Source organism: Atractosteus spatula, chromosome 28, assembly GCF_055471065.1.
Source record: "Atractosteus spatula isolate fAtrSpa1 chromosome 28, fAtrSpa1.hap1, whole genome shotgun sequence".
Taxonomy (NCBI): Eukaryota; Metazoa; Chordata; class Actinopteri; order Semionotiformes; family Lepisosteidae; genus Atractosteus; species Atractosteus spatula.
This window is the reverse complement of record NC_142733.1, coordinates 3,092,708-3,118,711: the sequence shown is the minus strand read 5'-3', so window position 1 is coordinate 3,118,711 and position 26,004 is coordinate 3,092,708. Positions and strand designations below refer to the sequence as shown.

Genomic DNA, 26,004 nt, shown 5'->3' with positions numbered 1-26,004 from the left:
ATATTAGTTAGCTTAAACCAGATGTTCTAGAATTATTATTTATCTCAAAACAATAACAAAGGTTGAGCAAAATGCATGAATGCTGTAGTGGTGGAGCCAGTTAGGACCCCTCTGCTGCAGCAAGGCAGAGAAAGAAAGTTAATGAATTAATTATTGAACAAATGCTTACACAGTTCAGTGTGTGTGTTTGTTGTTCGTTGTTCAGAGCACAGTGCAGTGGCGTGAGCACAGGGCTGGGTAGGCTGTGGGTGGCGCTCTGCAGGGTGCCCCCACACTGAAGCCCGGCTCAGAGAGGACCCCCAGGGAGCGTCTCGCACATCCCAGGCAGTGCAGGCAGGTCAGGGAGCTCTGGCTGTGTCAGTTCGGCGAGGGGGGGAAACTCGCTTCCTGGGTTGGCTGTGGGAAGCTCAGCAGCTAATCTCTCGCTCGGGGGGAGAGATTGACATGAGCTCTGAGCCCACGGCCCAGACGTGAGGCAGAAAAGACGTCCCCTTCTCTTTCCCCCAGACATGTCCATCCCTGTTGTCTCGCTCGGTCGGGAGTGGGGCCCCAGCACAGCCTGTCACCGGCTGTGTGTGACCGCCAGCCAGGAACGGCCGCAGGGCAGTGAGGTTAGCATTTTCCACATGTGTGGGATGTCTATATACGGCCAGCGCTTATATCCAACAGGGGCTGAAGAATGAAGGTATGAGCGGCTTGCCAGGATGCATCTCCCCCTCCCCCAGTCGTGCGTCCCACTTTCCATTGTCCTGTTTCCCCCCTGCCTGTCTTCCTCTGGGTTTCGTTCAGTCTTACATGTGTTCCCCTCTGTCTCTCGTCCTCTGATTCCTTAACCACCACCTATGCTCTTCACTCTGCACTTTCGATCGAATGCCCTCTCCTTTCTGTCTTGACCCTTCCTAATCGTGGGTGGTGGTTTCCTTCTTCTCTCCCCTGTCAGTCCTTTACCCCCTCCTCTGTTTTTCCATCTTTCCCCAATCCTGTCTCGATCCCCCACATTCTCCCCTCTCCCTCCTCAAAACCCCCCCCCTTTCTCTCCTTTTTTCCCAACACCCCCTGCCTGTAAAATCTTTAGTTAATTCTGTCATCTCTAATCCTTTCTCTCCAGCTCTGTCACACTTTAGCTTTTAATCTGAACCCACTTTCTCACTTTACTCTTATTCCTCCTCATTCGTCTCTCGCTCACGTGTGCCGTCCTACTTTCTGGCTCTGAGAAAAGTGTGTCTTCAAAGAACGTCTGTAAAGAGGGCAATTCAACAAAGTGAGCCTGGAGGAATGACATTTTGCCTCTTAACCCGGGTCACCCAATTACTGGCTAAGTGGGACATGGGACCACTTTTCCCAGCTCTTCAGGTGGAGGTGTTTTGAAGAGATTTAGACAACCTGCAGACAGACTGGCCCTCAGGGCCCAGAACTACAGTGCAGACACCACTGTCTGAGGGGAAAACGTCATTTTGATTACGATCAAGTAAAAAAGATCTTATGCAAAGCAAATAATAATAATAATATCCTGGAGTTCTAATACATGCCTTGTCACCTAGGTGAATCAAAAGTATTGTTTATTGATTTGGCAGAAGTGATGTGGTTCTCGTGTTTTCTGTTGAGGCTACTGGTGACAAGTTTCTGCAGGGAAACGGTTAACTCCCGCCTTTGATAGTACAGTTTCTCCACGGACTGTCTTTGCCGAGTGTAATGCAATTGGAATAATGTTTTCAAATTAATTGCGCACAATATGATTACAATTTTTTTCTCTCTTTTTCGGAGCGAAAATATCTTGGCGCTGTTTACATTCCTCTTAATTGCTTTAACAATCTAAATTACCCTGCGCTTCTCAGCTTAATTGTATCTCAGTGAGAGAAATCCGGGATAAACATCAGTGGCTTAACTACAATAAACAAGCTCATGGTTCTTTCTCTGTGCTAACTGTCTGGGTTACTGCCAGCTGCCAGCTCAGGATGAGTGAACTACCCATGGAAACCATGCAAACTCCAGCGAGCTGTTAGCATGGTTCCTGAAAAATACAGCCTTACATCTCCAGCTCTTCAAATGGCATACCTGTAGTTTTTCATTCCACCCCCTCTTCTTTCTGTCTATGAAAGGTGGGGTCTCTCTCTCACCCCGTACGTAGCTACACTTCTCTACACGGTTTTCCTGCCTCCTGTAGGGGTGGCATTGCGAGATTACAGCCCATGTGGAGACCGGAGTCAAAGCAGAGTGACACCTTTTTGGGCAAGGCTGCCTGACTCTTGTGTCAGACCGAACCAGTGATCTCTCCTGACCTCCAGTGCTTGAGAGTGCCTGACTTGAAGAAAGCTGTAAAAACAAGGCCTCTGGGAGTTCAGTGCTGCTTCCCCAATTTGGGTTTGCTGTGGGAGTAGTGAAGGGTTTCCTAACATGGCCACTGCCGGAGCTGATACGTCGAAACATTTCAATTGTGAGGACGCTGGGGAGCAGGGAGCCCAAACTATCAGTGCTGTGGATTAAATTCTTTAAGCTGATTTCTGGAAACTGTTAGCTCCATTCGTCACACCTGAGTCTGCGCCGCTGCGGGGAGACTTCTTATCAGCCCTGAAATGTGATTAATTAATCCGCTAGGAAACACTGGAGACGGGTCGGGAGGTCTCAGGCTCGGGGGCCTATCTGTTACCCAGCAGGGTTGCCTGCGCGGGAGGCCGTGTGCTCTGAAGTGTCTGTGAGCTGTTGTGTCGGGCACAGCAAGATGCCAGGGAAACAGCAGGATCCTGAGCGCTTTTCCTGACAGGGAAATGTGCAAATTGTGGGAATTAGAGTAACTCATTATTACATCTGAGCTCCTGCAGGAAAAGAGAACGAGTACTACATCTAGGCAAAAGCAGTCTCAAGGAGACTGGGGGAAAGGCAGAATGAACTGTGTAGAGCTGGAAACTCTTGAATACCATGGCGGAACATAGTCACTACACAGCATAAGCATGATCCTGCAGGCCGACAAACCACAGGGAACTGATTGTGGTAGACTATGTAAGGGTGTCCATTCTTGAGGTTTTGCATTTTGTGTTTTCAATTCCAGCTTAATTCTTAGTTAATTATTCACATAATTGGGTTAATTTATGGTAACGTCTTTCAGGTCAATTGCAGATACTGATTTCAGGAAATCCACAGAATCCCGCTGGACTGTAGTAGTTGTGCAGAGTGTCCCAGGACACACTTTGAGCAAAGCAGTCGGGGCCACTCCAGCCTTTCCTGACAGACACTGTACATGCCTTAGTACCTGTATGATAGATCACATTCTCATTGCAGAGCAGTCTCGAGTCACTACAAACTTCACTTTCAGGTTCTTCTCTTGTAGAGATCAAATGCCATTTTAAACTGCGAGTCTAATTACTTTGCCTTTGGGGCCTGTGTCTGTACAATCTTTCAAACAGCCATTGCAATTCTAAGGGCTCATGCACAGAAATGATGTAGAAAATGAGGTCTCTGATCTCTAGGATATAGAAGTAATTAGCTGAGGTGTGGTAAATTAATCACTCAGGACCTGTTGTGCAGATTGTCATTATCTGTGTTACTGCAGCAGCGATGAGGTACTTAGGATTGCTTCTGGATTCTTTAGTGCTCGTATTCACTATTATTATCATTTCTTTTACATTTTTCCTCTTTATTGCAATGCTTATTTACAATTTTGGACCTGTCTCACACTGTTGTCTATGGGAAAACGACTGTTTTGTGTGTGTGTGTTGGTGTTTTCTGTGGCAGAGTGGGTGACTGGGTGAGCTGGACTATAACACCAGTGAAGAGGTGGGTGGATACTCCAACTGGCGTTATTGCTTATCACTGGAGCTGCTGTCTGGCAGAGATCTGTCCACAGACAAAGGGGACTGGGACTGAGGAGGTGTGTCAGCTCAGGGTATCTCAGCCAAAGCAGATCATGGACTTGTACAGTATGTCAGTATTTCATTGAGCTCTGGTTGTGCTTTGACTCTGTTGTATGCTGTACTGGACTGCTCTTCAGTGTTCTGTACTGGCATTCAGTTTATTTTGTACAATGCAGTATCCGTTTCAGTATAATGTACTACACTGCAGTATACCGTAGTGAACTACTACTGAACTACGTACTGAAGTGTTTACTGTAGTATATAGTACAAAACAGTTTACTGTATTATACTACAATACTACAGTATACTGTACTGAACTGTTTACTGTGACATGCTATACTGAAGCCCAGTACTTTACTGTGCTTTACTGTGGTGAGCAGATCTCTCCCTCCACCAGACCTACTGTGCCGTACATTTCTGTAACAGTACATTTCACTCTTTCCCAATTCCAAACCGTGTGTTGGATAGCCATTGATACAGCAGAGATTTGCGTTTTTTCCAGCATGTCAAAAATGAATTGAAAAATCCCATATTTAGACAGGTGGTGCTCGATGCATAAATTGCACAGTTCACGTGCATGTCAGTCAGGTGGAACTGAGATGGAGACTGTGGTCTTTGCCTCAGAGTCTTAACACATACAGCACGGTACAGTATGTCTGTATTTCACAGAGCTCTGGCTGTGCTTTGTTGCCCCCAGGTTGTAGAATTCACCCATTTCCTAATTGTCTTACATTTTTTGTATTATTATTTATCACATTGCTCTTTCAGTGTATTTCATTCCCCTGGTGACGGTTCCTGTCGTCCACGTGCCCCTAATCCAGCAGTCCTGTCAGAAGGGAGATTAAAGCTGTGCAGAGGGAGAGGCTGCACAGGCAGGCCAGGGAGGGACAGATTAGGAGTGGAAAATGAGCCTAGCGCACGCTCACGGAGGCTCTCTCCACCTCTGTCCTCCATGTCCCCTCTCCTCCTCCACACACACTGGACTTCCCCTGTTCACATGTGCTCTGCACATTCACAGGTACCAGGAGCAGTTAGTTCATTACAGTTCAACGCATTTTAAGCCAGCAGTGTTTGTTTGGAGGTCAGAGCTCTGGTCTCTGGACTGGAGGGCTAGGGCTCGTTTCGCAGATGGGTCTTTGCTGCTGTACACTTGAGCTGATTGCTTCAGCCTAGGCCCCCTGCTGTGTAAATGAGTTTTCTTGTCAGCAATTGCAAATTATATTTGTTCCCATTCGCCTTGCTTGGTAAAATAATAAAACAAAAATCAGGTGCACTTTTGGTCTTCTCTACTTAAGAACTGCACAGCACCTTTCATTTCCTTGCAATGTATGATTCCAGGTCGTATCCAATATTCTAAATGAGGTCTAATGAGAGCACTGTACAATTTTAACAGAACAGCCTTCAAATCCTTTAAGGGCGGAGCGGTGGCTCTGTGGATCAGGATCTGTGCCTGTGGTTGGCGGGTTGGCGGTTCAAATCAGCAGAGGAATCCTACTCCGTCGGGCCCCTGAGCAAGGCCCTTAACCCCAGCTGCTCCAGGGGCGCTGTATAAATGGCTGACCCTGCACTCTGACCCCCAGCTTCTCTCCCTGTCTGTGTGTCTCATGGAGAGCAAGCTGGGGTCTGCAAAAAGACAAATTCCTAATGCAAGAAATTGTATATGGCCAATAAAGTGATCTTATATCTTAAATTCTACGCATTTAACTCTATATCCTTACATTCTGTTTGCCTTTTTGCTGCTTCTCCCAGAGGACTCGAAGCATCAGGAGAGCCAGCTGGCTTCCTGCAGTTTGTATCTTTGTTATTTTTTGTGTGCGTTAATACAATCATGCACATTATTGTGACAGCAGTTAAGGGAGAGAGGAAGGCCGGGACTCTATAAGGTTACACGCGCCTCCTCGCTCACACAGTGCGCTCCTTTGACTGCGAGGAGGATCAGGTGACCCCTCTGTTTTGTCCGCAGTAACCCGAGCAGGAGAGATTCTGTGAGATAACATGCCTGGGGTCTGCCGGCACTGGGTCAGCCGGCCCTCTCTGTTGTACACAGTGTAGACAGCTGCCTCCCAGCCTCTTCCCGCTCGGAAACAGCAGCTCTGGAAGCATACACACAATGAACATGGGTTATATTACTGCTTCTGGTGCTACTACACCTGCTCTCATAGTAGTGTTGTTATTGCAAGGATGTTAGCTTTAGCAATGGTACTTGTGCTGTTGTTAGCTATGTGTTGTTAGCAGTATTTTTCGCTGTAATACAAGCGAAAACTGCCTAAAGTAGGCCAGTGCGTGGACAGGGGGAGAGGCACATTGGTTTGGCGTCTCTTCTGAGTTACATCTGAGCAGTCGGGCCAGCTTTCACCCTCCCTGTGCACAGCCTGGGAGGTATCCTCTGGGGGACAGTGAGTGTCTCCAGCTGCTGCCAGGAGAATTTCTTCCCATTCATCTGTTTCTACCTGTGTCTTCGTCATCCTCTCCCCTCCTCTTTTTTCTCATCACCTCATTCTCTATCCCTCCCTTTTTCCCCTTTTTGAGTTGCTCTCTCCTTATGTTCTTCTCCGTTCCTCCCCCCTCTCTCTGTCTCTTCTTATCCGTCTGGCTCCCTTCCTCTGTGTGTCCCTCTCTCTCCTGCTCCAGAATTAGCTCCCACCTCACAGCGATACCTGATGTCTGTTTTCTTGCTCTGCTGTGTTTGAGGCTGTGTCTCACTCTCGACTCACTGATGAGCAGTGACAGATTGGAAGGTGCTTGGTAGTGTCGCGATTGTAGTCCCTCCTCCTTAAGGGAGCTCCGGCTCTTCCTTGTTTGTCTTATTCCCCGCACCTGCCCCTTGGTCCAGTCTCCTTCCTGTCCCTTTAAAAGCCAGACGCAGTCGCCAATCGAGCCTCTGCATCTGATTTCCACATCGTGCGAGCCAGGGACCTGGTTGCGCCTGGCTCCGTTATGCTTTTAGCTTCCTGCTCCTGTTCCTGTTCCCCCTGCCGGTCCCGACCCGACACCTGTTTTTAATCCCTTGTTTTGGGTGGATTACCCGGTCATGGACTTTTGCTTAGTTTTGGTTTCTCCGTTGGACTTCTTGGATTGTTTGCCTCGGCCACACCTCCCCGGATCACCAGGACTGCATGGACACGCCCCCCTGTTTTCATCCCCGTATTCCTGCATGACTTTTTCCCCAGTGTTTCCTCACTATTCTGGATTGTGTCGTCCGCATAGGGTCCGGAAAGAACTGTTCGTTACAGGTAGAGTCTCTCCTATACCCCCGCTGCCCACCCCTGGCACGGCCTCTGCCCTGGCACAGTTCCGCCAGGGTCCTCCTGCCCCTTACCTGCAGATACCCACACACACCTGCTAAACATACCAGAGCTCTTGTGGAAGACTAGCAGTGAAAGTTGAACTAAAACAATAATTAAAGCATCATTCAGCCTGACCATGCCAGCACCAGTCTTACTCATTGCCTGCTTGAGGTTTTACAGATTGAAAATTTCAGAATGCGTAAATCGAAACAGGAATTCAAACTCGGAAAGCAATCGGAGCCCTGTTGTTTGTCTGCAGCACTGGCTACTGCCTGTGCATTCCAGGCCTCTCTGACTCACCTGCCGCATATCCGAATAGCAGGAGTGAGATCTCCATGCCCTGTCCCTAATTCACAGGGCCCACATCTCCCGTCAGTCCTGACGGAAGGAAAAAAACGGAAGCCGGAGAAAGTGTGAAGGCATGCTCTATTTTTGGAAGTTTTTTTATTCTCAGTTCTAATCTCACCACAAGCAAACAAACGAGTCTTGACATTTTTTTAAATTATTAATGTTTCTTCCCCATCATTGAGTGTTCTGTGCAGATAGCTCTCTTTCCTGCGGCTTGCATCGGTGAAGGACCCTCACTGTGCTGTCCCAGGGAGGCGCACACAGCTGCTGTTGCTGTAGATGCGTCTCTGGCCAGCCCTGTGTAACCTTGTGTGCACTGATGCCACGTCAGAGCGGCACACAGGCACCTTCTGCGCCAGCTAGGGTGAAGAGATCCTTCCTGACAGGACAGAAATGCCAGAAGCCTTCTTAGAACATAAGAAATGTCGTAAGAGAGCCCTGGTGTCCTCAGTGTGCTGCAGTATTCTCTGCCCAGTATTGACCACAGCAGTGTCACGATCGCAAACCCCTCCTCTTAAGGGCGCTCCAGCCCTTCCTTGTTTGTTATTCATCTCCCGCACCTGCTCCCTGTTCCAGCCCCTTTTCAGCTCCCCCTTAAAAGCCAGACGCTGACGCTAATCCGGGCTCTGCATTGGTTCCCATACCAAGCGAGTCCGGGACCTGGATGCGCCTGGCCCCGTTAAGGTTTTAGTTCCTGTTCCCGTTACCACTCCCCTGCCGATCCTGACCCGGTTCTGGTTTTAATCGTCTTGTCTTGGATGGATCGCCTGGCTTTGGACTTTCGCGTCATTTTGGATTTCCCTTTTGACTCATCTCTGGATTGTTCGCCTCGGCCACACCTCCCCCGACCACCAGCACTCCATGGACACACCCCCTGTCTTCATTCCCGTCTCCTGCATGCCTTTACCCCCCTGTTTCCTCACTTTACCCCAGATTGTGTCGTCTGCATAGGGTCCGGAAAGAACGCCTCCCTGACAGCAGGCAGTTAGATGATCAAACAGTGGTTTGATCCATTCCAGCTTTTACCATCTACGGTGTTCTTGACCAGATTTTACTGAAGGAGCATGGGAGGCACCCCCCACCCGTTCCCCTGTTCAGCACCTGGGCAGACAGACTTATTCAGAGGAGGAAACAAGTCTGAATTATCCAGCTGCAGGTGTTAATTTCTAGAAGAGCTCTGCAGCTCGGCCTCCCTGCGCAGTAGGAGTCTAATCTGTCTGACTGCATTTACCATAGCACTTGTATGAGGTTGAGCACTGCCCCCCCCATATCATGTAAATTAGCTGTTAGATGGCTTCCCAGATGCACAATATATCCTTTCTGCCCCTTACTGGTCCTTTCTGCGTCTGTTGATCCTCACAATAAGAAGAAAGCCTTTTGATGTTTTAGTTCTTAACATCTCTACAAAAATGAAACAATATTAAATGTGGTACTCTTATAACAGTTTGCTGTGGTGCATTTACTATTACAGAGTACTCCTGCGTACTGTAATAATGTTTTGAGCTGTGGAACATCATGCCATCCATGTGATGCCATGTCCTTTAGTATATTTACCACGGTAAACGGTCACAGTGATGACCCGCAAACAGTGCCAAACTGAACACTCCTCAGCTTGACTTCTGGATGGATTGCATACCAAGGTAGTAGAAACTTAAATATTCTCCCTCAAGGTTCTTGAGAAGAGAATCTCACCCCCTTGTGTGCCTTTTTGGCATGCCCTCGGTGTCATCTGCATAGAGCCTTCAAATTCTGTCCTCACATCCCATCCAGACGTGAGACGCTCGCCTTCACAGAGTCCTGGGGGCAGCCCATGGCATTCCTGTCACGCCTTCAGTCACCTAGGTCTGTAAAATGTGACTGCACAGCCACCAGCAATCAGAAGAATAATTACGATATGAAACGATAGTTATTCTCACGCGCATCTTGCACAGATATTGAACCTGGTGATGCGTGAGGGAGCCACACAGAGAGGGACAACAGTGATGACGTTTTTTAGATATTTGCCACGTGGTTCTCCAGCCCCCTGGAAGGCACATGAAATGTAATGAAAGAAAACGCAGATTTAAAATCTCGCTGAAATGTTGAAGTTGTAATGAGTAACTTTAGTAGCCAGGGGTCCAACAGAAAAAAAGAGAATGAGATACCAAACAGTGTCAGAATGGCCAAACTTGGTGGGGACAAGGTAAACCAGTCTGAAGAGGTGGGTTGAACAGGGAGCTGTGATTGGCCAGCCCTCTGGGTGGGGAGGCGGCTCTCAGGGATCAGAGCACAGACTGTTTTCTGTAAATAAGGATCACTGTATTGGCACCCCGGGTCTCTGGGCTGGCGTCACCTGGTGACCCTTCTCTGTTCTCGTTTCCTCGGGGTTGTGAATAATTTAGAGCCATTAGCTGGACTCTGGAAACGCTTGTGCATTACTGCTGTCTTCGTGTCCCCATGAAATATTCATGGAGGGACAAGGGGAGATCGTTCTACACCCAGCACCCGGGCTCTGAATCGGGCAGTGGTCAAGAAAACTGCTCCGGCCGTCAGACTCTTACTGTGCAAGATTTGTCGTGAGTAGTGACTGCTTTTCACAAGGCAGGAGGTGACAGAGAAAGGAAGTAATTGATCTGAGCAGCCATATCACCCTGCAACTCACAACCGGCAGCCCACTGAAGCTCAGCAGGTGTGAGCCTGGTCAGTACCTGGATTGGAGACCTCCTGGGAAAAACTAAGGTTGCTGCTGGAAGAGGTGTTAGTGGGGCCAGCAGGGGGCGCTCACCCTGCGGTCCATGTGGGTCCTAATGCCCCAGTATAGTGACAGGGACACTGTACTGTTAACAGGCGCCGTCCTTCGGATGAGACGTAAAACTGAGTTCCTGACTCTCTGTGGTCATTAAAAATCCCAGGGCGTTTTTCGAAAAGAGTACGGGTGTAACCCTGGCGTCCTGGCCAAATTTCCCATTGGCCCTTACCAATCATGGCCTCCCAATAATCCCCCTCTATGAATTGGCTTAATTACTCTGCTCTCCTCCCCACTGATAGCTGGTGTGTGGTGAGCGTTCTGGCGCACTACGGCTGCCGTCACATCATCCTGGTGGGGCTGCACATTGGTGGTGGTGGAGGGGAGTCCCCATTACCTGTAAAGCGCTTTGAGTGGAGTGTCCAGAAAAGTGCTATATAAGCAATTATTATTATTAATCGAGTCCTCTGTTCGTACATCCTCTCTGACAGCACAGCCGGGCCGCCTTTCCAGATCCCCTGGTTCCTGTCCTGGATCACTTAAATACAGCTTGTTTTGCAATACAAGGCCTTGCAGTAAAGGGAGCTGAGCAGTGAAGTCTGTGACTATTACAGTCCTCTACCTGAGGCTGTTACTCTGCAGAACCCCAAGAGCCTGTCCTCCTGCTTCGCGGGGCTGGACCTGGCTCCCCTCATTCACAGGCCTCTGGGTCGACTGGAGCAGTGGGCTCAGATCAGCGGGGTGTGTACCCTCTGTTAAATAGGGTGCCCTTGCCTCTGGCCTCACCCGAGCAGTGATTTGTGGAGCACTATTAACGCAGCCAGGCACAAGTGGAGCTGAGGGAGACAGGGTGAGGCAGGCCTGGAAAGTTAATTACAGTGTGTCTAGTGCAAAGAAGGGGGACACTGCCTGTTTGCCCATTAGGAAAAGGATTGGGCTTCTGAGAAATACGTTATGTTTTAAATTAATTGGGATGCTTAAAATCTATGTGAATATATGAGGTGGTTTTCTTAACTTAAGAAAAAGAAAACCAAACATGACCTCAGTCTAGAAAATATGAAAGCGTTACCCTGTAATTCTTGTTCAGCTTTACCTGTTTCTCTCTCTCCCAGATCCTCATCTCTAAACACTAGTCCCCACTGCCTCATTTCTCTCTCCTAGTGCCTCAGCTCTGACAACTGGCCCACACTGCCTCCCTCTCAGCTCTGACCACTAGCCCACACTGCCTCCTCTCTCTCTTTCCCAATGTCTCAGCTCTAACCACTAGCCCACACTGCCTCCCTCTCTCTCCCAGAGCCTCAGCTCTTTCAATGAGCCCGTGCTATCTCCTTCTCTCCCCCAGTACCCCAGCTCTATCAATGAGCCCGTGCTATCTCCTTCTCTCCCCCAGTGCCCCAGCTCTATCAATGAGCCCATGCTATCTCCTTCTCTCCCCCAGTGCCTCAGCTCTAATTAAATTAAGCTGCTGCTCTTACTTCTTAGCCCTTCTGTGTTCACAGCACTTGACTGTGCTGATCTCCTAGTTCCTCAGCTCTGAGCAATTGCTCACGCTGTAGACTCTCCTGTTCCTCATCTGCCTCCTCCACTAACCAGGGGGATCTCATCCAGCTGACTCCGGCCAAGTGAGATGCATTCATCTCATTTAAAGCCTTAAAAGGCTAAATTTAATGCCATGGATGCGGCACACAGGCAGCCGAGCGTTCGGGGAATTCAAAAGCCTGTTAGCCGGGTCTGTAAACATCAGCACTGTTAGGATGAGCTCACGATCCGCGCAGACCATGCGCAGACTGTGCCGCCGCTAGCCAGGGTGCTGGGGGATCCACTCCAGCCGAACGGCAGATAAACACATTGTCATTTAGCATGGAACCCTAAATCCCCTCTTGCTCCTTTTAACAATAGAACATAAGTGTTCATGTCGTTCATGAATTGTTCATGATGTCCCTGTGTAATTTGTACACACGTTGCTAGTGAACTCTTTTCAATAGACCCACGATCTTTCAAGATCCTGCTGGCACAGTGGCATTTCAGTTTCGAGTTTCCAAAGGCTGGCGCTGGGCTTTTTCTCTTTTCTTTTGCACCTGTGCTCCCTGTTTACCATGACTTTGTGATGTGCTCCTTTTTAACAAAGAGGCAAAGCAAAAAGACTCAGATTAATGCACCAGAAGCTCAAAGCCAGCTGCTCCGTCCTACAGTGTTCAAATTCAGGCTTGATCAAGGCAGTGTGTGTAGATGCACTTACAGCCTCGGGCCTTGGTGCTGACCCCCCCCGTGTCTTTAATTAGTTCAGCTGAACATCTGCACCACTGCTTGCTGGATTGAAGGAAGAGAGTGAGAAATGCAGAAGATAGGTCATCGCAAATAAGTGCTGTTCAGTGAATGATCTCAATTGCGCTTCCCGGGTTTGTGTATAGTTTTGTTCCAACACTGCTGCTGATACTAAAAGTGTGGCTGATGCTCCATGTGTGAACAGTGTATACAGGGAGAGAGAGGCTGATTCTAACACCTCAGTGTCTCCTTGTCTCTTGTTAGGCACTGCTTTCCCTGTGAGATGCTCAGTAGCCATTCCTCAGGCCCAGTCTCTGATTTGTGTGGCCCACTCTGCCACTCTGAGCGCTGAATTTGGACACAGCACAAGTGAACGCTGCAGTTGATTTGAGGAACAGGGTGCAGGGAATACCTCCAAAATAAGGAGAGACAGAAAATGCTGTCACTCAGCCATCCTGCGACAGAGTCCTTTTCATAACCTTATCTATCCATCCATCCATCTATCCATTTTCTGACTGCTTCTTCCAGTTCACAGCTGGACTGTGGGCCATGGGAGGAAGCTGGAGCACCAGAGGATAACCCTGCAGAGAACATGCAAACTCCATGCAGGGAGCGCTCCGGGGCCTGAGTGCCGTGAGCCAGCAAAGCTAACCACTGCTGCCCCTTCATAACCCCGGTGCTTAATTGGCTTAATTCTCCCTTTGTTTTGCTGCTAATAGCTGTTGTGTGACTGCAGGTGGGAGAGCACAATTGCAGTGGAGCGTGTAGGCTAAATTTGAAAGGAGTGTTTCTTTTGTATAATGATCTATTCCATTAAACTTCTGTTCCAGCCGGCTCCTACTCTCGCCGCATTTCAATGAGGCAGCTGAACAGACTTGACTTCAGCTCTCGACTTGTTTCCTGGGAGCCTGCCTTGCTGTTCTCGCTGGCCGCAGGGGCGAAGATGTGCCATGGCTCTGTCGCAAAAGCTTCACTTCTCTGTGCACCACCTAAGGGGTGACCCCAATTTGTTCTCGTTATTTGGCTTATTTTTCAATTCCCTGTGGATGGTGTCGGATCTATTTCAGGTCCATTGGGAATTGCCAATTTATTGCATATTATACCCAGCGAAATTCAGATGAGACAGTTGATGAAGAAATGGCTTTCCAGGAAGCACACAGGCAGAGTGTGGACCTGTGACATGCCCAGCTGTCAGAGCTGAGAGAGCAGGGGTGACAGTGAGGCGAACAAGACAGAAGGGCAGCAGAAATGAATTCCCTCAGTTGTGCTACAGTACTCCAGTGCTCGCAGGTATTACTCACCATTATTCTAGTGGCTGCACGCAGCGGGCCGGGCGATCGATCGGTAAAGTAATTGCGCCTTCAGAGGTTCATTAAAATCTGCCCTTCCCTCAAGTACCCGGGAGAGCGAAGAGGAGGGAGGGAGGAGAAGGGGGCAGAGAATGAGAGAAAGGGTAGAGGTCGAGAGAAGAGAGGGCCGAGGTGGGGTCTCCGGTCTCCTGTGCGCCAGGTGTTGCTGCGGAGGTGCAGTCGGGGCGAGAGCTCTCTCCGTGAAGGTGAGAGAAAGTGATTTTCTGGGGCCAGGCAGCGTGTGCACAGAGATGACAGCCAGTGACAGAAAATCATTAAAAGACAATTAGTGTGGATACGGATGGCTGGGAAAGGCTAATTCCTATTAGCAATAAACAGCACCTGCAAGTGTAGCGCTGTGGCTCTGTCTCCAGTGGGCCAGTGTGTGTGCAGGGGAGCGATGTCGGAGTCACCTGAAGACCACTGGCATTTACTGGAGCTGTTTGTCAGCTGGGTGTTATTTCGGAATTTGAACTGCGCTGTGCCAAACGTTAAAAGGTTGTGTTCTTCATTCACTTGATTCCCAACACACATTGATTTTTTCCGATCTGATACGCAGTGGTCACCTGCCATACGGTGATGGCAAACGAAAGTAAGGAAAAACTTTTCCAGCTTTCGGATTTTATCCTGGGAGTACCGTGCCGTCCTGAGGTACCGCCTGGCTCCGGTCCAGTTCGAAAGCAGTGCGGCCTCCGGGGCTGGAGTCGCGCTTTGTCATCTGACATCTGTACCGCTGCTTGAGTAGCGTGTCGCGTGTCAGTCCCTCTGTCGGCTCAGCTGCCCTTTCAGGCGATGACGCTGCTGAGCGACCCAGACGCCCCAGGAATGGGCCCAGGTAGTGAACTGCAGTGTCTAGACCTCCCTCTTCCAGTTCGTGTGGTCCGTGCCTGTGACAGAGTGCTTGTTTTTTTTCTGTCTTTTAATGAATATGAAATACTCCAATATTTCCCTCTACCCTTCTGGTATGTTTGAGAGTGTGTATGTGATATGAATGAAGTGTGAATGATACCTTTTTTTGGTTTCCCTAAAATCACTGCAGTGTTTCCCCCAGTGGAGTAATTGTATTGTGTTGATCAAGATGGCCACCAGTCACCTTTCCTGTTTGTAGTATCCCACAAATGATCTTAAAGGGAAAGGTGACTGGTGAGCCATCTATAAATAACCGATGTAAGGTTAGTTGTTTTGTTTAAGTAGATATATAACTGTTGCATGACTCTGTTAAAATGTATACGTTTTTATGGATGGTTAAATACTTTATTTTGATCAAATTGCCCACCTCTGTTAAATGTCTGTTAAAAACGTGAGCGAGTCCCTTTAAGAGGATGGTCCTTGGAGAGGAGGGGCTATAAAAGGGACTGGGAGAGCTCAGTAGGGAGATGGTGCCTTGGAGGGAAGGTGTGGAGAGGACTCCTGTGAGGGTTTTTTGTTATCCCTATTTTGATGGCAATAAATCCAGTTTTGTTTGCATTTGGAGACTGCTGTGTGGGAGTTTCGTTTCTTTTGAGCCGAACCTGGTCGCTTGGCAGGTGACAGTGCCACAGCCGGCGATGCCTCCCGTCTCTTCGGGTTCAGCTCCGTGGGCTGGTGGAATGCAAGGGTAGTACGATCTTGCGGTTGGAGCCCTTTGTTGTTTTGTTTTTTCTTGTTTGGGAGACACAGTGGCTCTTTGAGGCGGAGAATTCGAAAGGAAGAAACACGGTTAGTCGCAAAGGCTGGCCTCGCAGCTTCTGAAAGGAAATCACTCAAAATGGGTTATTAGTGTCTTATTGATCTAGGCAACTCATTAAGCTACTTCTTGAGAGATCTCCGTGAATCAGTGTCAAGGAATAATGGAATAAGAACTGACTGTCTCTCTCTTCCTTTATCTTCTCCTTTTTTACCTTCTGTCACTCTCCCCTAATAATTTTCTCTCACTCCATCAATCTCGTCCTCTCCCTTTCTCTCCCCTACATGCTGCTTCCTCTCAATGTCCTTTGCTTTCCTTCCCCGCTGTCTTCTCTGTGCAGGTGTCTGGCTCAGTGACCCAGCCCCAGAGACTCGGAGAGGGAGCATGGCCGGCCCGCCGGGCCCCTGCTGGCTCGGCCTGTGCCTGGTGCTCATGGCGGCGGTCGCCTCCTTGTGCCAGGGCTGCCCGCCCCGCTGTGACTGCGTGCCGCAGCTGAAGTCGGTGGCGTGCCACCGCAAGCGCCTGAGCGCCATCCCCGAGGGCATCCCCACGGAGACGCGGCTGCTGGACCTCAGCCGGAACCGCCTGCGCTGCGTGGCGTCGGGGGACCTGGCGCCGTACCCGCGGCTGGAGGAGGTGGACCTGAGCGAGAACATAATCTCCGTGCTGGAGCCCGGCGCCTTCGCCAGCCTCCTGAGCCTGCGCGTCCTCCGCCTCCGCAGCAACCAGCTGAAGCTCGTCCCCATGGGCGCCTTCTCGCGGCTCTCCAACCTCACCACGCTGGACCTGAGCGAGAACAAGATCGTCATCCTGCTGGACTACACCTTCCAGGACCTGCGCAACCTGCGCCACCTGGAGGTGGGAGACAACGACCTGGTCTACATCTCCCACAAGGCGTTCAGCGGGCTGCTGGGCCTGGAGGAGCTGGCCATCGAGAGGTGCAACCTGACGGCCATCTCGGGCCAGTCGCTGTCCTACCTGCGCAACCTGGTCACACTGCGCCTCCGCCACCTGAGCATCCCCTCGCTGGAGGACCAGAACTTCCGCAAGCTGGCGGGGCTGCGGGGGCTGGAGATTGACAACTGGCCCCTGCTGGAGTACATCTCCCCCCTCAGCTTCCAGGGGCTCAACCTGTCCTGGCTCTCCATCACCAACACCAACATCACCTCCGTCCCCTCCGCCTCCTTCCGCAACCTGGCCCACCTCACCTGCCTCAACCTGTCCTACAACCCCATCAGCGTGCTGGAGCCCTGGGCTTTCCGGGACCTGGTGCGCCTGAAGGAGCTGCACCTGGTCAGCACCAGCCTTGTGTCAGTGGAGCCCCACGCGCTGGGCGGGCTGCGGCAGATCCGGGTCCTCAACCTGTCCAACAACTACCTGGTCACCCTGGAGGAGAGCTCCTTCCACTCGGTCAACAGCCTGGAGACGCTGCGGGTGGACAACAACCCGCTGTCCTGCGACTGCCGTCTGCTGTGGATCCTGCAACGCCGCAAGACCCTCAACTTCGACGGCAGGACGCCGGTTTGCGCCGGGCCCGCCGAGGTGCAGGGCAACACGCTCAGCACCTTCTCGGACTCGGCGCTCTTCGACTACTTCACCTGCCAGAAGCCCAAGATCCGCGACCGCAAGCTGCAGCACGTGACGGCGCGCGAGGGCCAGGTCGTGTCCTTCCTGTGCCGGGCCGAAGGCGAGCCCGTGCCCGCCATCATGTGGATCTCCCCCCAGCGCCGCAAGATAACCACGAAGAGCGGCGGCCGGGTCACCGTGCTGCCGGGGGGCACCCTGGAGATCCGCTACGCGCAGGTGCAGGACAGCGGCACCTACATCTGCATCGCCAGCAACGCCGGCGGCAACGACACCTACTTCGCCACGCTCACCGTGAAGGGGCAGCCGCTGGACGCCGCGCTCTTCGCCAACCGGACCCTCTACGCGGGCGACTTCAACGAGACCAGCCTGAACGACACCCGCGTCTTCCTCAAGTTCACCCTGGACCTGAAGACCATCCTGGTGTCCACCGCCATGGGCTGCATCACCTTCCTGGGCGTGGTCCTGTTCTGCTTCCTGCTGCTGTTCGTGTGGAGCCGCGGGCGGGGCCAGCACAAGAACAACTTCTCGGTGGAGTACTCCTTCCGCAAGGTGGACGGCCCCACCACCAGCGGCGGCCAGGGCGGGGCGCGCAAGTTCAACATGAAGATGATATGAAACCACGCAGCCAGGGGTTCCCCGGGGGAGGCATGAGCACGCCTCAACTCACGCACTCACACACACGCAAGCTCACGCACATGCACGCATGGTGCACTTGCAACAGAAATGATTGAAAAAAAGGAACAGACAAGATGCATGAAAAGCACCACTGTCCCTTACTGGCTTTTGTTAAAAAAAACCAACACATTTCACGATAGCGAGTCGATAATCACCAATCATATTTTTACAAGCGATGAAGTGAGTCCCAGTTAACCAGACCCATCGGTATGCTGCAATAGAACACTATGAAATCGAACATTAGTTCTCAAAAAGAGAGGCCATCTAAAAGTATTTGATTGAAACAAGGTATGAACACTGGCAGAGCTCTGATTCAGAAAAACATTTCGCCAGCACATTGCGATTACTCATCGCTTCCCTCGCTCGTTAACTTCGTTACCTGGATTCTGACGGATTAGGGTTCTGAAGAACTCCTGAATTCTAGTCACGCAACTTTGTTTAATTATAACTTTGAAAGAGCTACAGTTCTCTCTGGGCTGTCATTATTTAATCACAGCATATTTCGAAGTAGGCGTTTTGGGGGGAACGGAAAAAAAACAAGACTCTAAGAGACAGTGATGCTTCGTAATGTTTCCTGAGTTCAAACACCTTGTTGGCTGATCTCTGCAGTGGGATAGGAAAGTCTATATCAGTCGCTGTATTTGGGTACTAATTAAAAATACAAACCTTACAGCGAAATCGAAACACTCGTTATTTTGTGTTATTCCTCTGTTGATACCTCCGACAGGGTGTTGACATTGTTAAGAAGAAATTTAATCTAAGAAACAAAAGCTGAAAAACAAACTCCAAAAGATGGCCGAAGTCCTTGATCTCACTGCCTTTTACACGTGTCGGCTGGTGGCCCTGCAGAGTGCGTACCGTCAAGCATTTCAGTGAACAACTAAAACATTAGCCGTTTAATGAAATGATGATGATTACGATTATCAGGGACCGCAGCTGAGGGGTTTTGAGACAAGGATCGAAAGTGTATCAATACATAATACATGATTGATTTTTCAACACGTTTTGAACAGAAAAAGTCGGCAAATTTTTTCTCTAAAAGATTCGGATTTTTTTTCTGCCAGATTATCAAAGAGTGCATCTATCTGTCCCGGCTGGGACTGCCGGGTGCATGCATGCGCTGAGCAGCTGTGTGAGTTGGGACGAACGCACTGGCCGCTCTCTGCTGCCCCGCGCGGCGAGCCCTCTGCCCCGCTGCCCCCCCGGGGGGGGGGGGGGGGGCAGCCGGGACCGTGCCGACGCTCGCGTCAGCGCCGCCACTCCCAGACACTCCTCCCACGCCCTACAGCAGTGTAGTCTCCCTCTGATAGCTCGCGCCCAAGCCCCCTGGCGACATCCCGGTCGAGCACTGGAAGATCCTGATGACAGATCTCGATCCATCCAGTTGGAAAACTGCCTGGAAGCTACGTTATCACCCTGCCTACAATAATACAGCAATGAATACGTCCTTACTGTCACAGTCTCAGTGCGCGGGGACTCAGTGCCAGTCAGAACCCATATAGAACCCATAAAGAGGGGCTGGATCCCCAGAGCAGGGGCTTCAGCTCTGTTCTTGGTGAGAAGTCACTTGGTAACAGGGCTGCTCTGGGAGTTTTCGGAGGCGGATGAAGCTTTAGAGACCTCACCTCTCCCAGAGACGGGGTGCCGCAGCCCCCCGAAACAGCCTCTGTGGTCCCCGATAGAGGGCTCCGAGACGCCCAGCTCATTCTCACCTGTTGTGCCCACCGTAGCTGCCCAATCGCCCGGCTCTCCAGCTCTTGAGCTCTCCCCTGCGGCCAGTGTGCGAATGTCTCTGCCCCCCCCAGCCCAGCCTGCCCCCCCCCCCCCCACCCCGACCCTTAACCTCCTCTCCCTTGCGCTGGGCTTCTGTGAGGAGGGGGTCCCTGGCTGGTGAAACACTACATCTCTCCCACCCTACCCCATGTACACCCCCACCAACCACACCCACGCCCTCCCTCTCAGTTAGACCCCTGCTGTCCATGTAGGACCCTGCTTCTGCCCTGCGTTCAGACCCAGGCCTCTCCCTCCTGTCGTGTCTCTTCTGAAAGCGGTGCTTCTGGAAGGCCTCTGTCGTCAAGACCCCGACACGGAGTTTCTGCCCACCTTCGTCAGCTGTGTCTTTCGCGGACGTCCCGAGCGCGTCGTGGGGGGGGGCGGGGGCAGGGGTTGTGTTAAAAAAACCACAAAAATGTGCAGCTGCTTCAGAACCTCACCGACCGGCTCACCAGCGGTTGACTTTTCTGCGGGTCCTGAGAACGGCTCTGTGTTTGCGCGCGAGTGGAGGAGCGCGGGTGCTTCTGCGCGTCTGTTTGCCGTGCTGCGCGAGAGCGTTGGACCTCAGGAAATGGCCGCGGGTGTCCAAGACGGCCCGCGGCGGAGCGCCTCCTGCAGCTCGGGGGCGATGGCACAACTCCCAGTCCTGCCTCCAGCGAGACAGCAGATCCGGCAGCCTGTAGGGTGGGGACCCATCCACTTCAGAACTGTCCAGGTGAGTCTGCAGCTCCTGAAAACATCTCGCCAGGCATGACAGCTGGGCAGTGGCATTGTGTCAAGCGCAGGGGGCGGAGGATGAGGGTGGCAAACTCCTGGGAGCGGCCGAGGAGCAGCAGGCTCTCCCAGATGTTTTGAAGGGGATGTTTCTGTGAAGGGGTGGGGAGGGGGGGTTGTGGGAACTTGCTGTGACTGTCCAATTGTAATTCTGCAATAATATGTGTGTCACTACTGTGTAAATATTCTGTGATGGGTGTACCTGTGCTCTGAAGTGTTTCCAGGGCTTTTGAAGAACATGAGTTTTAGGAGCTGGGTTATTTTGGGAAAAACAAAGCCAGAAGTCTGTTGCTAGGAATTCGTGAGAGTAAACTTCGTCCCACACTGTGACAGTTATTTGAGCCGCAGTTCACATCCCACAGGGCGCAAATGGAAAAAGGTTTGTGTTGAGCATTTTCTTTTTGTTGTTTTACTTTTCAGTCTTGCTAAACCGGCTTTAGAGTAGGGAGGCTTTAAATTGCAAAGCATCCATTTCTTTAGCTGATGTAGTGTCAAAGCCTGCACCCCTCAGAAACCCACAGAATTACTCACTGGCTTTTCCAAGGGGCTTGTTTGTTCATTTGGGCTGCAGTAGGAGTGTTTTCCAAATCAGGGTCTCGTTTAAAAAGCCCCATTGTGGACCAGAGGTGAAGTCCACGTTGTCTCTGAGTTCTGAGTCTACAGCTCAGTGTCGGGTGGCCTGGGTAGGTCTGACTGCAAAGACATGGAAGCTGTTGTGTGACTGTACAGGGGGTGCATTTTCGGACGTTACTCCTACCATGTGTCAGGGATGTTGGAGAGGACGAACCGTAGAAAGGCAGGAGAGTGAAAAGACCCTGTGCGTAGCGACGAGACGGGGGTTAGCCCGTATAGAGACCTATGCCCTCAGGTAGCGGACGTGGGGTGACCTGGTGCTAGGCGGGTTTCAGGACATCCGAACGTCAATGCTGAGCGAAGGCAGACTGAAAGACCCGGAAATATATATATAGAGAGAGAGAAACACCGGAAGGACAGAAAAGAACCGGAAATGAGAGACAGGACAGAGAAGGAGCGCCCTCTGGCTGCAGAGGGCGTGACACCATGCTTGTGTCTCATGTCTACAGGCCACACGTTTGGAAAATGAGGGTTTTATCTGTTCTGAGAGCATCAGAGATTCCTGTAGGAGACGAGAGGTATGCACAGGGGTGTGACTGCGTGATCTATAGCAACCCCACCCCTCCGATATATAGACCCATCTGCCAGATGTCTGTAATAAGGCAGTCCAGAGCAGTGCACTTCTTAATTCCTTGAAAGATTCCTGCTTGAAGGGATCTGAATTGAACTGGGGCTGAGGAGGAGGAGAAAGGAAGAGGGGGGTGGAAAATTACAAGTCGTTCAGAACACAAGACCTTGACTGCCCCCTCACCCTCCTCCTGCCCTCCCCCTACCAGGAACTGCCCCGTGCCAAGGTGCCAGCCGCTGTGAGGCTGCCGCTCCGCAGACTTCGGCTCCTGAGGGGCTAGAGCGGACGTGTCAGAGGGCCAGCGAGCTCGTCTCCTGTCCGCTCAGCCGGGCCGCCGAGGGAAGAGTAGCACTTCAGAGCAATGAACTGTTCTTCTGTCTGTGTGCTGGGTTGGTTGTTTTTCAATCCAGGGGATCCCGCAAGATTTCTCTTTCCCATTCGTCCAGTGGCCACATTAAGAGAGAAAAATCGGGATCCTCGTTTTCATTGTCCGCCGTGTAGGATTTTTGGAACTAGCTGTTTCTGGTAGAGAGAGAAGGCGAGATTCCTCTGACTTTGACCACTCTTCAGTGGAGGGTGTAGCAAAGCCTCTCCTCTCTTCATAGAGTGTTGGGGCGAAAAACTGTCCTGGTACCGCGAGCTTCTCGTATCTATATAATCTGCGACACCTGTGCGCTGCGGATCTGTAGAAACACCCTCTCCCAGGTGTGCCAGTGGCCTGGTCTGGGGTTTTGGCTCTTCTGTTGGTTGTTCAATTGTTTCTGGGTTGCTGGTTGGCTGTTAGGACCACCACTGTGTTCAGGGTTTGAGCTCGTGAAGCTTAAAGGGGAACTGCAGTCCCAATGTCTCAGACCGGTTATTACATCTCGGTAACAAAATAAATTTATTGATGTTACAGAACAAATTGACAAATTCCGAATGAAGCACGACATCATGAACTTTGTGAAAGTACTGTAAGTCGCCACGTTGTCACAAACCTGCATTCAAGTTCCCACGAATTGTGACGTCATGCGGCCCTTCCTGCTCACTAGTCACCGTAATGGCTAATGGGATGGGATGTACGAGCGAATAAACACAGGCTGTGCTGCAGACATTTTACACAGAAATGTTGCAACATCATCTGCATGCAGAGTTAACAAGCAGTATTTGACTGCAAAACAGTTTCGAAGTCGAGAGCGGTAGTTCTATTGGATTAGAAGAGATGTATTCACAAGCCTGCTGGTTTATAGTGTAACGGGGCAGCAACACGTCGCCAGATGTTTTGTTGCCTCGTTCTGAATCGCAGAACATGGCGCTGCGCAGACCTGGAAATGTTGTCTCTTTTGTGATGTAAATTGGAGGTTTCACAAGTGACTGCATACTTTTTACCTTCATCGTGGTTTGAAATGCGCTCATTTATGCTGATTCTTTTTAACCTGAAATATGAAAACAGCCTTGCGGTTCCCCTTTAAATCGATAGGAGTTCAAATTCACCATGGCTTCTGTACGTGAGAAGGGAGAGATACAGTACTTCCTCACGTCCTCTTCGCTAGTTTCATCTCTGCGGAACGCCTTCCGCCTTAAACTCTACAGAGTGCGCCTGGCATCCCCCACCAGCACGTCGGCCAAGCCAGATTCAGTACTCGGTCGTGGCACAGGCTGCTATACAGTATGTGTTAGTGCCGCTGTTCAGCAGTAACCATATTTGTAACTCCCACAGAACCAAGAGATGACAACAACTCGAGAGGTGACTCAGAGGCTGAGAAGCGCTGGCGTTCTGTGCGGCGCACAGCTGCACTGTTGCTGCTGGGGGGGGGCAGTGTGTCATGCTGTCGTCACTGACCGCCGCACCCCCAGATCAGCGTCCAGCTGCAGCCCCCCCTCGCAGAGGAGAGCGGGGCGGCGTGTCCGACACGCGGGTGCCCCCGAGCACTGCTCCGCGATGTCATTTCCTTCCGATTGCGGTGCTTAGCCAGGCCTGCAGTCTTTCACGTGCGATGCCCTCTGCTGCGATTTCTCTGCGGCCCTAGTGCACAGGACAGGCACAGACACCATACATTGTAAACAGGTCACAGGAGAGCTCTTTAAGTGAGGTTTGAATACGCTTCAGGATGATTAGCATCTGCAACATAATCACACGTATTCCGCCGAACACAAGACACTAATTTGTAAGTATAGCTGAACTTCAGTGGATTGTAATAAATACCCTCATCCCCTTGTCAGTTATATAGACGAACTGTTTAACACTGATCGTACAGTTAATTAGAAAACTAATCAACTGCTCAATACTTTCAAGCACTTGATTGAAGATGGAGCTGTATTTAGTGATTGCAGTTTCGGCTCACCCTGTTAATTTCAGTGTCTTATTTACAAAATAGACCAACCTTATAAAATGATTAATAATTAACTGTGTACCATCCAGAGAGGGGAGAGGGGGCTGATAATAATAATTATAATAATTCCTCACACTTATATGGCGCTTTTCTGGACACTCCACTCAAAGCGCTTTACAGGTAATGGGGATCCCCTCCACATCCACCTGGATGATGCGCCAGTCCACTCCCCACACCCCAGCTCTCAGTGGGGAGGAGAGCAGAGTGATGAAGCCAGTTCAGAGATGGGGAGTATTAGGAGGCCATGATTGGTAAGGGCCAATGGTAAATTTGGCCAGGACGCCAGGTTACACCCCTACTCTTAAAAATCCCTGGGATTTTTAATGACCACAGAGAGTCAGGACCTCGGTTTTATGTCTCATCCGAAGGAACGGCGCCTTTTTACAGTATAGTGTCCCCGTCACTATACTGGGGCATTAGGACCCACACAGACTGCAGGGTGAGCACCCCCTACTGGTCCCCCTAACACCTCTTCCAGCAGCAGCCTTAGCTTTCCCTGGAGTCTCCCCTCCAGGTACTGACCAGGCTCACTCCTGCTGGGCTCCAGTGGGACTGCCAGCTGGGAGTTGCAGAGGGATATGGCTGCTGGTGATGGTTCTGATGTTTCTTTGGCCCTGTTGAGGTGGTTCTTAATCATGTTAAAGAGACGAGGGATGAGTTGAATTTTGTCTGATGTAAGAAAGGGCATGGAGATGGAGGTGTATGTAAAAAGATCCAGCAGGACGTTTTATTTTTTCATTTTTATTTCTGCCCTTTCATTTTTCTTGCCAACTTGAAGTACGTGCAAGGCACTGTGCCAATGTGATTGCTGCTTAGGGGAGGGGTTCCTGTGCGTGCGCAGGACTTTGCCAGGTTCTGCTAATCTGTTAGCTGCACATGGAGAAATTGGAAGAGCCTGACCCCACAGCCCCAGGCAGATCTCTGGGGTATTCAATAGGCCGTTCCATAGCTGTGAAGGGTTAGGGTGAGGGAGCAGACGAGTGGAATATGGGGGGTGCTAATCAAGGCAGGGGTGTTGGATACCCCAATGCCTCGGATGCTGTATGAAGGGCTTCAATCCACAATTCCTTTATTTTTCATTCTGTGAAATGTTGGTCAGTTCCAGCTGTGTTGCATTTCCCTGTGGCAGTGCTGCCCCCTGGTGGCGGCTGACCGCAGCAACGAGCCCTAGTGCAGCTCTCCAAGAGAAGAGTGGAGAGACTCAGAATCTCACAGTGAAAGCCTGTGTGTGCATTTAGCAGTTGCGATAGTTTACTACCTTTAAATGATCATGTTTTCGAATTTCTTTTTCCTGTCTCCTTCTGGCATCCAGCGCACAGGAAACGTTTGTCTTTGTAACCATTATGGTGTGTAAAATCGTGTCGGTGCTGATTGCTGGGTCGTAAGTAAAGAGCACGTGAATTCGGTTTGGGGTAGATTTGAAGTTACGTGCATTGTTAAGATTATCATGACATGAGACAGAATCAGATGTTCTCATGCTGTTGTGCTCGCCTCCACTGGGAGAGTTGTCAGGTTGGAGGAATCTTTGATTCTTAGTGTTTTCTCAATAATCCCAAAGTTAATAATAAAAAGGAAGTCCTAAGGGTGTGATACCATAGTGCTCTCCTGTGAACAAGCAGACCTATCTATGCATGCTATTCTAACCCTGATTTTACCAAACTCCCGGAACTGTTGGTCAGCTTTCATATGAACTGGTGATGGGATTGGGTGGCAGCCTCCTTGGGGGCGGGTGTTATCTGTAGCCAGGGACCAATCCACGCCCGGCATGTACTCAAGGGGAGGGGCTTATGTTTCAGATTAAATGACTGCCAGCCTCAACGATTTTATACCTGAAAAAATAGCAGATGGATTTTATACTTAACAGGGTCAGAATACAAAAATCCTTAGTCTTCCTGGGACCATTGTGTTGTGATTCATTTTTACTGATACAGAAAGAGAAGTTATTCAACAAAGAGCCATCTTTTAACATAAGCAGCAGTGTTGCTCACTGGCCTGCTCTGCGGTGTCCTGGGAAATTCTTTATTATTTGGATTAAAGGCGTTTTTCCCACTGGGGGAGGCGGGGTTTAGCAGAGACCTGTCCGGGACCCATTCCTAGGTTTCAGAAATGGCCCTAAGTTCATTGCTCTCAATAG

The 26,004-nt window shown here is 50.5% G+C and overlaps 1 protein-coding gene across 1 annotated transcript in view; it reads left to right on the top strand.

Annotated features, from left to right (window-relative positions):
* The window catches only part of lingo3a (leucine rich repeat and Ig domain containing 3a), a 47,934-nt gene extending 29,517 nt beyond the window's left edge, over nt 1-18,417 (top strand). The window contains exon 2 of the mRNA XM_088907610.1: nt 15,829-18,417. Within this exon, the coding sequence (XP_088763736.1) occupies nt 15,829-17,690 (1,862 nt within the window). The 3' untranslated portion in view covers nt 17,691-18,417. The remainder of the gene's footprint in view (nt 1-15,828) is intronic.
* The last annotated feature ends 7,587 nt before the right edge of the window (nt 18,418-26,004 follow it).